General features: G+C 38.2%; 1 gene segment (V, D, J or C); it reads left to right on the plus strand.

Moving 5' to 3' along the window:
* Positions 1–10,042, plus strand: part of LOC120528815 — a 34,950-nt gene extending 24,908 nt beyond the window's left edge. Inside the window, 1 exon segment of the V gene segment in view lies at positions 9,732–10,042. Within this exon segment, the coding sequence occupies positions 9,732–10,042 (311 nt within the window).
* The last annotated feature ends 5,107 nt before the right edge of the window (positions 10,043–15,149 follow it).

Below are 15,149 nucleotides of genomic sequence, written 5' to 3' on the forward strand. Positions count from 1 at the left end.
CTTCAGGTGCAGTTCGCTGTTCAGTTTGCATAGAGACGTCCCTTCTTGATGTCCGTCTCGTTACGGCACTCTTACAGACTTTAAAATTTCTTGACCGAGACGCTGTGGCAGCCACAGCCACAATAACTCCACTGGTCCTTCTTTGTTTCCTCATATTTTGTTTTCAGGGAAAGAGAATTTCTACATTATTTGAATAAGGATACAAGGAGTTAAACCCCTCATGAAAAGTTCTAGTTTGTATTTATGATTATCAGTTTTATTTCATCTCTGTTTTTCACGTAATTTATACAGACTTAAGATGTCAGATTTCTGTGACTCAACCATCAGCACCAAAGTCAGTTCCCCCTGGAGGGAGCGTCACCTTCAGCTGTACCACTGGGAGTAATGTGGATAGCTCCATGTACTGGTACCAGCAGAGACCTGGAGAACGTCCTAAACTCCTGATCACTGGCGCAAGCTCTTGCTATGGTGACATCCCAAGTAACTTCAGTGGCAGCGGGAAAGGAACTTCATTCAGTTTAACTATGAGTGGAGTCCAGCCTGAAGACGCCGGTCACTACTATTGTATGCAGTATAGCAGCTATCCTATCACACAGTGACAAAAACCTCAATGAGTTGTTTTCATGTCTGCAGGTATGAAACTAAAAGAAACAGAGAAGACCAAAGAGGAACAATGAACAGAAAATGAACAATGTGGAGGTAAGCTACTATATATAAACATAAGATACTAGTTTAAGCAGTCATTTATCTATCCATCCATCCATTATCCAACCTGCTATATCCTAACTACAGGGCAACGGGGGTCTGCTGGAGCCAAACCCAGCCAACACAGGGCACAAGGCAGGAAACAAACCCTGAGCAGGGCACCAGCCCATCTCAGGAAGTCATTTATTTGTTAATTTATTTGTCAGGTATATTTGAAAAGGAAAGGAGCAGGAAATGACAGAGTTACCAATATAAATACAGGCACAGTGTCTTTCCTTGTGTTAAAAAGGGAATTTCTACTCAGAAAAAGTGTAAATACTGCATGTGATTTCGATTACACTTTCTTCAATGAAAGAGTACAGTAGAGAAGCTTTGACATTTGTACAGATTTTTACTTATTACTGTGGGATGGTCAAAGTCTGTTTTGGAAATTGTTCCTTAGTAATTTGTTCGCATAGCACACAGATATATTTGACAATAGAAAAGCTGAATTTAACAGTAAATTGTTTCTCACCATTACAGTATGTGTAATTCATATGAGGTGAAAGATCACTTGAATTGCCGAATTCACACACAATAAACAAAGATTTTGAGACTAATATTAAAGTGTTTGTGTTTATGTAGAGAGCCAATAACATACACAGTCAGTGACAAAAAGATTGTGGATTATGAATAAATAATAAAACCTCAGACCAAGAATATTAAAATGTTCTGGACGTTTGAATGGGTTTGAGACCCTGCTACAGGTCTGTGCAAACAATAATGATGACAAAAAACTTCACTTGACTGTTCACAACAAGTCACCTGTCTCTGTTGCTCCATCAGGGTGATGAGATCCACCAAAATGAACTCTTCTCGCGACAACTCAGATTTCTGGCTGGTTTTATTTTACACTTTTAGTTGATCTCTCACTTTGCTCACAGCATTTCTATAAACATTAATTATCACTTAAGAGATTAGCTTCTTCTTGCCCATGTGTATTGTTTATCCCCTACATTTTGTCTATCCATACACTTTTTAAATTCCTCTGTCTGTTACCTGATTTTAAAGAACTGGAATCTGCTTCCAAAAGCAATGGGGACAAAGCAGAAACCAGTCCTGAGCAGGATGTTAGTCACTGATCACTAATTGATGTTAGTCAGATTGATTTTTCTCTCTAAAATACTAGAAAAAGTAGTCGCCAATCAGCTTCAGTCACACCTTAAGCATTACAATTTATATGAGAAATTCCAGTCTGGTTTCCGCACTGGTCATAGTACAGAAACGGCACTAATGTGGGTTGTAAACGACATTCTGATACCCTCTGATGAAGGAAACTCCACTGTAATTATGTTCTTAGACTTAAGTGCAGCATTTGACACCATTGACCATTCTATTTTACTGCACAGGCTAGAAAACGATGTTGGGCTTACAGGCCCCGTGCTCGCTTGGTTTAGTTTTTATTTATCAAATCGATTCCAATATGTACAGAAATGTGCTGACCGTACTCCATCATTATATACATAAGTTCAATATGGTGTCCCGCAGGGCTCAGTACTGGGACCTTTACTGTTTTCGCTTTACATGCTTCCACTGGGATCTCTCATTAGGAAACATAATGTTAATTTTCACTCGTATGCAGATGACACCCAGTTATACCTTTCATTTAAATCAAATGAAGTTTCTCCAATGTTGTCCTTAATTAGTTGTGTTAGTGAATTAAAGGAATGGATGGATGAGAACTACTTATTTTTAAACACAAATAAAACAGAGATTTTTATTAGTGGAAGGAATGACGCTGATCACAGCAATATTCTGTCATTGTTTAACTCAGTTGGAATCACCATTAATTTTACTGAATCAGCCCACAATCTAGGAGTTATCTTTGACTCTAGCATGTCATTTAAAGCACATATTACAAAGTTGTCCAAATCATGTTTCTTCCATCTTAAAAATGTTAGGAAATTAAGGCGCTTTCTAAATAAACAGGATTCTGAGAAATTAATTCATGCATTAATCTCTAGTAGGATTGACTACTGCAATGCGGTGTTCACTGGCTGTTCAAACTGTTCTCTATACAGCCTCCAGTTAATCCAAAATGCCGCTGCAAGAATTATTACAAGAACAAGAAAATACGAACACATAACTCCAGTTCTTAAATCCTTACACTGGCTCCCGGTTAAGTTTAGGGCAGATTTCAAAATCCTCCTTTTAACATATAAAGCATTAAATGGCCAAGGTCCGGCTTACTTGTCTGAACTTATCATGACTTACAAACCTGAGCGCACATTAAGATCTCAAGATGCCGGTCTGCTTATGATTCCAAGGATTAATAAAACAACAATGGTCTGCCTGCTACTATAAGAGAAGCCCTTTTGGCCTCAGCTTTTAAATCTCGGCTGAAGACTCATTACTTCAGTTTAGCATATCCTGACTAGAGCTGCTGATTAACTGTACATACTGCATCTCTGTTGTTAGTCATTAGCACTAAAATATAAGTAACATGATTGTTATAATTTGATACTAAGCCTCACCAATTCTGTTTCTCTTCTCGGTACTCAAATGTGGCACTTGGTGCCATGGCCCACCTGCCAAGTTGTTGTGCCTGCTTATGGTGAAGCTGCTTATGGTCATCCCTGATGGAGGATTGCTGGAATCATGGGAAAGAGGGGTCCTTTCATCGGATTGCCTGGCCCAGCACTGTTTCAGCTGTGGAAGGACCAAACGGGGGAGGCAGCTTGATGGATGAGGTCTCCAGGACTATAAACAAATCGAAATCATATTATGTGATGTCATCCATTGTTAAATTCTGCTACGTACTTCTAAAATTTTTATTTTTATACTGTATTGAGGATTTGTTCTGTTCTGTGTATTGTATTGTATTGACCCCCTTCTTTTTGACACCCACTGCACGCCCAACCTACCTGGAAAGGGGTCTCTCTTTGAACTGCCTTTACTGAGGATTCTTCCATTTTCCCTACAAGGTTTTTTTGGGAGTTGTTCCTTTTCTTCTTAGAGAGTCAAGGCTGGGGGGCTATCAAGAGGCAGGGCCTGTTAAAGCCCATTGTGGCACTCCTTGTGTGATTTTGGGCTATACAAAAATAAATTGTATTGTAATATATTGTATTGTATTGTATGTTTTCCTCCAATCGGCCAGTTTAAACTTGGGAGTTAATGTAACTGGAAAGGAGAAGGAAATCAAAGTGCTTGGTAGAAATCTATGAGAAAACAAGAAGAAAGTAAAAGCACACAGACAAGGGCAGGCAGTACACTCACCCATGACCCACTGAGAGGCCTAAACCTTCAGAGTTTGCATTTAATTTTCAGTGAAAACTAATAAAGTTGGGGCCTTTACACCTGAACTTCAGTTTCAATTTGTAATAAATATGTCGGTCAACCAAGCACATTCTTCAAGCCCCACCAAAGCTCTTCCTCTCTTATCTGTCTGCAGTGCTCAGTTTGCATAAAGACACCCCTTAGTGACGTCCATCTCAGTTCAACACTCTGATTGCATTTATAATTTCCTAAACGAAATGCACTGACAAAATCTACAGCCACCATGACTGCACTGGTGCTGCTCTCTGTCTTCATAGCCTTCATTCAGGGTAACTGACTTTCTACATTTATTGAGGTAAAAATAAGGAATTGAAAATTCAAAGTATAAATTTTACACTTAGAAACATATTATTACCAATTTTGTAATCCTGTCTTGCCTGATCATATCTCTGATTTTTTTTTTTTCTGTAGACTCAAGATGTCAGATTTCTGTAAATCAACCATCAGCACCAAAGTCAGTTCCTCATGGAGGGAGCGTCACCTTCAGCTGTACTACTGCCAGTAATGTGGGTAACGCCATAAACTGGTATCAGCAGAAACCTGGACAAACTCCTAAACTCCTGATCTATAATGCGAGCTCTCGCTACGGTGACACCCCGAGTCGCTTCACTGGCAGTGGATCAGGAACTTCATTCAGTTTGACTATCAGTGGAGTCCAGCCTGGAGACGCCGGTCACTACTACTGTCAGCAGTATAGCAGCTACACTTTCACAAAGTGACAGAGACTCGTACAAAAACCGCACTGAGCTGCTGTCATGTCTGGTGGTGTGAAACTTAAACACTGAAATGAGTCTTAAAGCAGAAACGTGTGAACTGAAACAACTGAATGTGAAGTGACAGGAAAACCAATTAGGAACAACATTACTAAATAATTAAAGGAAACAAAAAAACATAGCAGAGCAGGGAAAATCTTTTCTACAGGATTCCACCTTTTAGATTTATTTGATTTAATGTGACCAACTGAATAAAGAATGAGGTCCAAATGTCAGACTGGTGTCACTTGTGCTCCCTTCACTCCTCACATAAAAATTTGTATGTCATTAATTATGACCAAGAAGGACTACTGAATTTGAGATTCTTTGCAATCTGCATACTCTTTGGTTTAAATCATTTTTTTTTAACATTGGAACATTCAGGCACTAATACAGGAAGCTAAAAAGCAAAAACGAGTAGTTTTTTTGTACAAATATTTTTGTACAGGCAATCTATTTGGTTTTAAATGCTATTTGTTATATAAAAATTAAAAGACGATTATATTTGAATGAACATTTTAACAAAACTGAAATCCATCCATCCATTTTCCAACCCGTTGAATCCGAACACAGGGTCACGTGGGTCTGCTGGAGCCAATCCCAGCCAACACAGGGCGCAAGGCAGGGACCAATCCTGGGCAGGGCGCCAACCCACCGCCGGCAAAAATGAAATGCGGGTGCAAACGTAGTTATAAATAATACTAAGATCAGGATAAGAAATAATGAGATTTGAACTAACTCTTAAAAAGTCATCATTTTAGGTCAAGTAAAGTGAAGTTTATTGTCATGTTTTTGTATTACAATTCAGCCGGTGAGGATAGACTCCATTGTGCACCTGTAGAAGTCACTGAGGACAGATGGAGAAATTCAAACTGTACTCAGATATCTGGTAAAGTACGGACACTGCTCATCCTTACTGACAGGAGACAAATTATTCTGCTTACTTCACTTCATGTGTTGTGGTCACTTCAAGATATTTAAAGATTTTCACCATTTCATCACCATCCACTGAGATGTAGGTGTCACTTTGTTTCGTCTCCTGTTTCCTCAAGTCTCTAAACAGCTCCATAGTTTTACCGACATTAAGGGTGAGATTACTGACCTGGCACGAGAGTCAGCAGGACACTTTTCACCTCATCATTGTTGGGAATCAGGACAATGATTGTGTTGTCATGAATGCATTTGATGATGGAGTTAGAATTGTGACTGGCCACACAGAGATAGGAGAACATGGCAGATTTGGAGTGTAAGGTGAAAGGCTTTTCAAAATATAGGATGGAGCGAGATTATTTAGGGCTTTGTAAACCATAAGCAGTATTTTAAAGTCAATTCTGAATGGCATGGGTAACCATTGTAATGACAATATAACTGGAGAGATGTGCTAGAACTTTCTTTTCCTAGTTGGGATTCTGGCAGATGCATTCTGCACAAGTTGCAATCGATTGATGTTTTTTTTGGGTAGCTCTGAGAGGAGTGCATTACAGTAATCTAGTTGACTGAAAACAAAAGCGTGAGCCCATTTTCAGCATTTTGCAAGGTTATATGAGATCTAACTTTTGCTGTGCTTTGTTAGGTGAAAAAATGCTGTCCTAGTAACCTGATTAATGTGTGATTTAAAATTCAGATCACAGTCAATAGTAACCCCTAAAGTCTTTACTTGACTTTTAATTCTAATGCGTCAAGTTTATTTCTAATACCCTCGCTATATCCATTTTTGCCAATTATTAAGATTTCTGTTTTCTCCTTATGTAGTTTGAGAAAATTACTACTCATCCACTCAGAAAGTCAAGTAAGATATTTGGTCAGTGAACCAAGAGAGTCGGCGTCATCAGGTGCTAGTGATAAATACAGTTGTGTCGTCAGCATAGCCGTCGTAACTCACTTTATGCCTTGAGATAATCTGACCTAACAGAAGCATGGAGATCGAAAAGAGCAGCAGACCCAGGATAGAGCCTTGTGGAACACCATATAGAATATCATGTGTCTTTGAGATATAATTACCACAACTAACAAAGATTCTTCTACTTGTTAAGTAAGACTCAAACCAAATTAAGACACTGCCAGAGAGACCCACCACTGACTGAGTCGATTCATAAGAATATTCTGATCAATTGCGTCAAATGCGGCACTCAGATCTAAGAGGATGAGAACAGATAAATGGCCTCTGTCTGCATTTACCCGCAAGTCATTTACTACTTTAACGAGTGCAGGTTCTGTTTCTAAAAGCCGACTAAACCTTATCAAGAATAGCATGTTTATTGAGGTGATCATTTAGCTGTGTAATGACTGCCTTTTCTAGGATTTTACTTAAGAAATACAGGTTAGAAATAGGTCTAAAATCGTCAAAAACAGAGATGACAAGATTATTTATCTTAAGCAGGGGTTTAACAACAGCAGTCTTAAGACAGTCTGGGAAGACATCCGTATCTAATGATGAGTTTACAATGTCAAGCACACTATCAATTAGCATGCCAGATATTTCTTTGAAAAAGCTTGTTGGTATTGGGTCAAGGATGCAGGTGGAGGGTTTCATTTGAGAAATTATTCTACATAGATTGGGTAAATTGATCCTGGTGAAAGAATTTTATTTGTTTAAAATGGAATACCGGGATTTAATAGGATCATAATTTGGGGGGATGTACTATATTATTTCTAATATCATTAATTTTCCAGGAAGTTTTTTTTTGAGGCATTCCATTGAGTGACCTGTATTTACCAAATAATCAATAGTAGAGAATAAAAATCTTGGATTACCAGCATTGTTACTTATAATTTTAGAAAAGTAACACCACCTCTCAAGACGGATTATGTTGTTGTATTCTGTTATTTTACCTTCAGTATTTCATAGTGAACAATCAATTTACTTTTTCTTCATTTACACAGCTGCCTGGCGTGATTTCTTTAGATCACACACTCTTTTGGTCTTCCAATGTGTAACAGTGCTGGAGAATCTTTAACTTTAAGTCTTTTCAGGAGTGACTATGTCAGCAGCAGCTCTCAATTTAGCATTAAAATTACTGTATATACATGTAATACATTGTAAAGGATTGTGTATTAAGTAAAACTTTCATATGTGCCACTTTGCCACCCTCCTGGTGTTCATAGTAAAAACACAAAATTTTACTGTAGCTCGTATAGCAAACTGAGATGTTTTTGAGCTTAGAAAATTTTTAACATTTAGGAAAATATTGTTTTTAGCTTTACAGTAAATGGTAATTCAGGAGATGCTAGATCATTTTACATATCAATCAATCAATCAATCAATCAACATTTATTTATATAGCACATATTCATACAAAAAAAATGTAGCTCAAAGTGCTTTACAAAATGAATTTAACATAGAAGACACAATAAAAGATAAACATAAGTCAACATTAATTAACATAGAATAAGAGTAATATCTATATATATAATATCTAATTCAAACATACAGAACAAACATTTTAACACTATCATTAAACTGTTCAGTGTCTCACAGTTTACATGTAAAGTCAATAACACACACAGCAAGCGAGAAAAAGTCACCAGCAAACACACAGTCTGTAGATGATGAATAAATGACTAAAGCTCGTGCCAAGCATATAAACTTGTTCCAGAATTTTGACTGGACCCAAGACCCTCCTACAGATCTGAGTTAACAGTGACAGTCACAAAGAGCTCCATTGCACTATTCATCCATTATCCAACCCACTATAGGGCCACAGAGGTCTGCTGGAGCCAATCCCAGGGCACAAGGCAGGAAACAAACCCCAGGCAGGGTGCACACACCAAGCAATTTAGAATTGCCAATGCACCTAACCTGCTTGTCTTTGGGAGGAAAGAGGAGTACCCGGAGGAAACCCACACAGACACAGGGAGAACATGCAAACTCCACACAGGGAGGACCCGAGAAGCAAACCCGGGTCTCCTAAATGGGAGGCAGCAGCGCTACCACTGTGCCACTGCCCACTGCACTAGTCGCTGTATTTCACCCATTTGTGTTGTTTCATCAGGCTGATGAGATCCACCAAACTTAAGTCTCCTTGTGCCAAGTATGATCTCTAATTGGCCTCTATTACACTTTTATTGTAGTTGTTCCCTGACTTGGCTTAGCAGCGTTGTGAGATTTTTTTTATTATATACAGTATGTTTGTCCACTGCTGCTGCAGGCTGTGAAATATACCAACATTTGTACAATCATTATTTATCATTAAAGAGATTAGCTTTTTGTCGCCCTTTTGTATCCGCTGCACTTTACCTGTCTATCCATTTCCCAATTCCTTTGTCTGTCTGTGTAATACATTAAAGAAGTAATGAGCCTCTGTCAAGATGTCAGCCCATTTACACTTGGCAGTCAGTGTAACTGGGAAGTTGGTGGAAACCTCAGTGCTTGGTTTGAAAACTAAGAGAACACAAGGAGAAAGTTAAAACTTAACACAGACGGCCTGAAAATGGAACTCGAGTCCTTCAAGCTGTGAAGCAGCACACTCACCTCTGGGCCAGCAAGAGAACTAAAAGCATTCAGGGTTTGTTTTTAATTTTCATTGACAACTAACAAGGTTGTGGACTTTGAGCTGAACCTTAATGTCAATTTGTAATATATATGTTGGTCAAGTGAGCACATTCATCAAAGCTCAGCAATCATCTTCCTCTCTCGTCTGTCTGCAGGTGCAGTGCTGGTCAGTTTGCATAAAGACGCCCCCCTTAGTGACGCCCGTCTCAGTTCAGCACTCTGACTGCATTTATAATTTCCTGAAGGAAGCACACTCAGAATCTACAGCCACCATGACTGCAGTGGTTCTGCTTTCTGTCTTCATAGTCTTCATTCAGAGTAAACAACTTTTATATTAAGTGAAAAAAGAAGGAGAAAAAGAATTGGAATTTTTAAATCTAAGTTTTACAGTTACAAACAAATGATTATTGGTTTTGCATTCTTGACTTACCTCATTATATCTCTGATTTCTTTTCTTTTTTCTGTAGATTCAGTATGTCAGATTTCTGTGAATCAACCATCAGCACCAAAGTCAGTGTCTGCCGGAGGGAGCGTCACCTTCAGCTGTACTACTGGGAGTACCGTGTATAGCTACATGGCCTGGTACCAGCAGAGACCTGGACAAACTCCTAAACTCCTGATCTATAGTGCAAGCACTCGCTACGGTGACACCCCGAGTCGCTTCAGTGGCAGCGGGTCAGGAACTTCATTCAGTTTGACTATCAGTGGAGTGCAACCTGAAGACGCTGGTCACTACTACTGTCAGCAGTATACAGACACCCTCTCACACAGTGATTGAGACTCGTACAAAAACCTCACTGAGCTGCTGTCATATCTGCAGATGTAAAACTGAAACACTGAGATGAGACTTAATGCAAAAACCAATGAACTGAAACAATTGAATGTGAGTTGACAGCAAAACCAAAAAGGAGCAACCTTACTGAAAATTTAAAATAATAAAAAAAAAAAACATAGCAGAGCAAAGAAAACCTACCTTAGAGAAATTTGTGATTCCACTTTTTGGATTAATTATGTTTAGTGTGACCAACTGAATAAGGAATCAGCTGCACAGTCACAGGTTCAGATGGTGGCCTGGTGTCAATTGTGCTGCCTGCACTCCTCATGTAACAATATGAGTGTCCATAAGTCAGACCAAGTAGGACAGCAGCATTTGTGATTCTTTACACTCTCTGCACACTCTTTGGTTTGAGTCAGACTACTACAGGAAACTAAAAAGAAAAATTTGAAAGGTTTTTGTAAATCTGGCTGTTGATTGTATAAAGTAAAAAGGGTTAATATATTTGACTGAACATTTAACAAAAATAGACGTGGTTCAAAAGTTAGTTAGCAATAATATTAAGTGAGGATAAGAAATAATGAGATTTAAATTAATCATTGAAACCCAACTTAAGTCAGGCCAAGTCAAGTGAAGTTTATTGTCACGTTTTTGTATTACAATTCAATCTCCACTGTCCAACTGAAATGAGGACAAATGGAGAAATGCTTACTGCCCTCAGATATCTGGTGAAGTAGAGGCACTTCTCATCCTTACTTACTCATTTCATTCTTTATGTAATTTCATGATATTTAAAACTGTTCACCATGTTGCCAGCATCCTCTGAGATGTGTGGTTCGTCTCCTGTTTCCTCAAGTCTCTGAGCTTTGACAACATTAAGTGTGACATTATTGCCCTGGCACCACTGATTCAGCAGGACACCTTTTCTCTGTAAACCATATTATTGTTGTTGGTAATCAGGCTGATGATGCTGGTGTCATCAGTGCATTTGATGATAGAGTTGGAGCTGTGACTGGCCACAAATTCAGATGTGAACATGTTGTAGAGGGAGACATGATGGTGCAGTGGGTAGCGCTGCTGCCTCGCAGTAAGGAGACCTGGGTTCGCTTCCCACATCCTCCCCGCATGGAGTTTGCATGTTCTCCCCGTGTCTGTGTGGGTTTCCTTCAGGTGCTCCGGTTTCCTCCCGCAGTCCAAAGACATGCAGGTTAGCTGCATTGGCAATTATAAATTGTCCCTAGTGTGTGATTGGTGTGTGTGTGCCCTGCGGTGGGCTGGCGCCCTGCCCGGGATTTGTTCCTGCCTTGTACCCTGTGTTGGCTGGGATTGGCTCCAGCAGACCCCTGTGTTAGGATATAGCAGGTTGGAAAATGACTGGCATGTTGTACAAATGGGGGCTCAGCACAATACCTTGTGGAGTGCCTGTGTTGAGAGTCTGCGTGGAGGATGCGAAGCTGCCAATTTGAACAAGTCTTTTGAAATCACAATTTTTTCCTCACTACCTCTCATAAAACATTGAACAACAGGTGTGTTTGTTAAGTGCTCATTTGTTTATATTGAAACTTCATGAATAAACCTATAACTTAAACTCACTGGTCAACACTCAGAGTCAAAGTATTCACATTTATATTGTCTTCCCAAACTTAACTGACAGGAATAAACACAGTTTTATCAATTATTTAATCAGGCAATGACACACCAATAACATATTTTTTATTGTATTACATTTAATTAACAATGCATTGAAAATAAATTAAAATGAAGCAAACAGATGAAAGGTTATCATTTTAAAATGAACACACTTAATCCTTATTGCAACTCAAAGTTTCTGTTCCTTACACAGTCACTGACTATATGGAGTCCAGTGGAATAATTTTCCATTAATTATTAAATCATCCTTAAACCCACCTAATCTCATGTCATTCTTATTTTCAGGCACAATTAAACCAGATGAGGGTCTCAGGTGAGCTGGAGAAGATACCTGCAACACTGGAAACAGGTAAAAAACAGTCAAAGACAGGCAACTAGTCCATCACAGGGAGTCAATCACACAAACCTATTTTAAATAGCAGCATTAAGGGCGTGTGCCATCACAAGGTGCTGTTCAGCGATTAAATTATATATGAAGGCCAAAAGCTTAAGAAAAAAAGTAAAAATATTACAAAATACATAACATAATACATAACAATATGATTTTCTGCCCCAGTGGAACAAGTCATGCGCCTTCTGGCCTGTAAACAAGGTATCCCTTTGGACCCCAACTCTTTATTTGTCTGTCTTATTTCATTAAGGATATAATTAAAGAATCATTTATACAGAACAAGTGAAAATATTAATAAATAATTTAATCAATAGAAACAAAAACATCAAAGAGAATATTAGTTCTCAAAACAGACCATAATCAACAACAAAAGCATTTTAAGGGCTTTAATAATACAAAAAAATTCAAAAAATAACTTAGAACTGAAGGAGTGGTCAAGCCTCACAATCCAAAATATCCAGCACTTAATTATGCAGTCCTAAATGCCAAAACTCAGAAATAGAAACTTATACCAGAAGTACACAAAGGTTTTGATCCCAGTAAAACCCCACACAGACAACATTTTATTCTCTGCTGTTTGTTGCAAGAGAGCCAATCAGCCCAAAGTCATCAGCGATGGAAGCCACCAGTCATACTGGAGTCCCCTCAGAAGGGATGTTCTAATTTTCACACTGGATCGTCAGGTCTAACCTGTAATTGTTTTAATTTGCACTGTTGGAGTCTACCAAAAACAATAATAAATTAATTATATTAAGTGAAATCCAGCAGGATTGGTTTAACATGTTGTTATTTTTATAGGCTCTGCAATAAACTGATGCCACGGCCAGCATTGTTTCCTACCCTGTCTCTAGTGCTGGTTGGACATTATGGTATGTTATATTATATTATGTTGGGTTAGAATATTTTTACTTGCATAATTGTGATATGTTAAACCAATCAGGGTTCTATGACTTAGAGAGAACAGCACATAAAAGCCAAGATCCGTGAAGAGTTTCAGTCATATCTTGAGTAGTTTATGCTTAACAGAGTGCATAAAGTTTGAATGTAGTGTGATGTCACTTTTACACACTGATATCACAGAGGATCTTTAGCTGACCTTCCAACAAGCATATCAAGACAGCAATGGTGACAAAGAGACCCACTGGACTGTTTATGGAATTTCATCCAATTCTGTTGCTTGGTCAGCATGACAAGATCTACCAACATTAACACATTTTTATCACTGGCACTTGTTTAGAACTGTCAGAATTTTTTTGTTTAATGTTTCTTCATTTTTTAAAGGTTATTCTTCAAGTGTGCTTTAAACCACCATTTTTAGTATCAATACTTATCACTTGAAGGATTTGCTTCCAATTGCATTTATAAATTCTATTGGAATTGGCAGTTTGAGCTACATTATTTGTATGAAAATTTGCTATATAAATAAATGTTGTTGTTGTAAATAGAAAAGAACGTTTTGCGCATTGAACTATTTTCTGATTCTTCTTTTTCTTCTTCAGTTATATGATTATGGAAACCTGTTTTCCAAAGCATTGGGAACAAAGTTAGACTCATCACAGGATGGAAAGACAGTCCATGGTGGGGATATTTATACATCTTGTAGAAGTCCACTCGCTGTTTTGCACCACTTCAGGCAGGACTGAAGATTCTGAAGTGTCAAAGTACTCATAAGTCATTTAATATTTTTTGCAGATCTCTATTAGAGCAGTTTGAATAAAATAAAATAAAATAAATAAATACTAAGTTAAGTTATTGATTTTTACAAAAATGTAACAGCCATCAAGAATGCTCTTTCTTTTAAAAATATAAACCCATGCCCCAAAAATAAAAATAGAACAATAGTACATTAGGACATTATAGATTAGAACAGGCCATTCAGCCCAACAAAGCTCGCCAGTTCTATCCACTTATTTCTTCCGAAAAAACATTGTCATGTTTTGAAAGTCCCTAAAGTCTTACTGCCTACAACACTACTTGGTAGCTTATTCCAAGTGTCTATCGTGTATAAGGTTGACAAAAGAAAAAGAATATAAGAATATAATAATAATATAATATACTAGCCATGTGCGCCCAACTATGTTATGATTTTTTATAAGGGAAACAAAATTACAAAAGAAAACCCGAATGCTGGCTTGTACCTTTTATCTTCGGCAATTTCATTCTCTAACCAGGCCTCAGGAGCTAACCAGCGTAACACTGTCCACCACCCCTTTCATTATTCCGGTACATTGTTGACATCCGTGAGTAACAACAACGTACTAAACTGGAAGGTGGTCTATGCATGCGTGGAATTCTAGTGTTTCTTCTTCTAATTCATTCACGGACAAACAAAGATCAAGATCTCTTTAGTCAATTTATAGCACAACAATTTGTTTAGTTTGAATGTCTGTGTTTTGAGGTGTGACTGGCGTACTACAGTCTTCAGTAGTATAAGCCTAATGCAATGCCTATGTTTTAGCTGTCTCTCTACTGCCATCTAGTGCTTCTTCTTCTAATTCATTCACGGACAAACAAAGATCAAGATCCAAATGAAGATTATATATAGAGATTATACAATACAAGAATATAAGGTTGACAAAAGAAACTTTATATGGGAACAAACCAGAGCATTGCAAAGGCAGTTTATGGCCACCACACAAACCTGGGGAGACCCAGGCAAGTAAAAGAAACATTACATCGGTTACCTCCAAGAACCCTTTCCCCTTAACGCGCACACGTACCGGTCCTGGGACATAACAGCGTTTTAAAAACGTTACAGTAATGTGTGCATGCCCATCTGCCATGCATCTCAACATACTACCCATCAAATGAAACTTCAAAGTCTCGTCTTACCGATGATATAAACCATTTTGACACACAACAACCACAGCACTGACACTAAAGCCTTTTTTACAGAGAAGTACATACTTTTAAGAGTTGACTTTCCCTACCTTTGAAGACCCCCTGCAAGTCAAACATCAATATTTCCGAGCAGTATTGATCCCATTCTGTCCGTAAGGCTCCAGCGAATATAATCCAGTAAAACGATTAGGTCCAAAACACACGATATATCCTCAAAGGGACAAAAAC

This window comes from Polypterus senegalus, chromosome 4 (assembly GCF_016835505.1).
Source record: "Polypterus senegalus isolate Bchr_013 chromosome 4, ASM1683550v1, whole genome shotgun sequence".
Lineage (NCBI taxonomy): Eukaryota > Metazoa > Chordata > Cladistia > Polypteriformes > Polypteridae > Polypterus > Polypterus senegalus.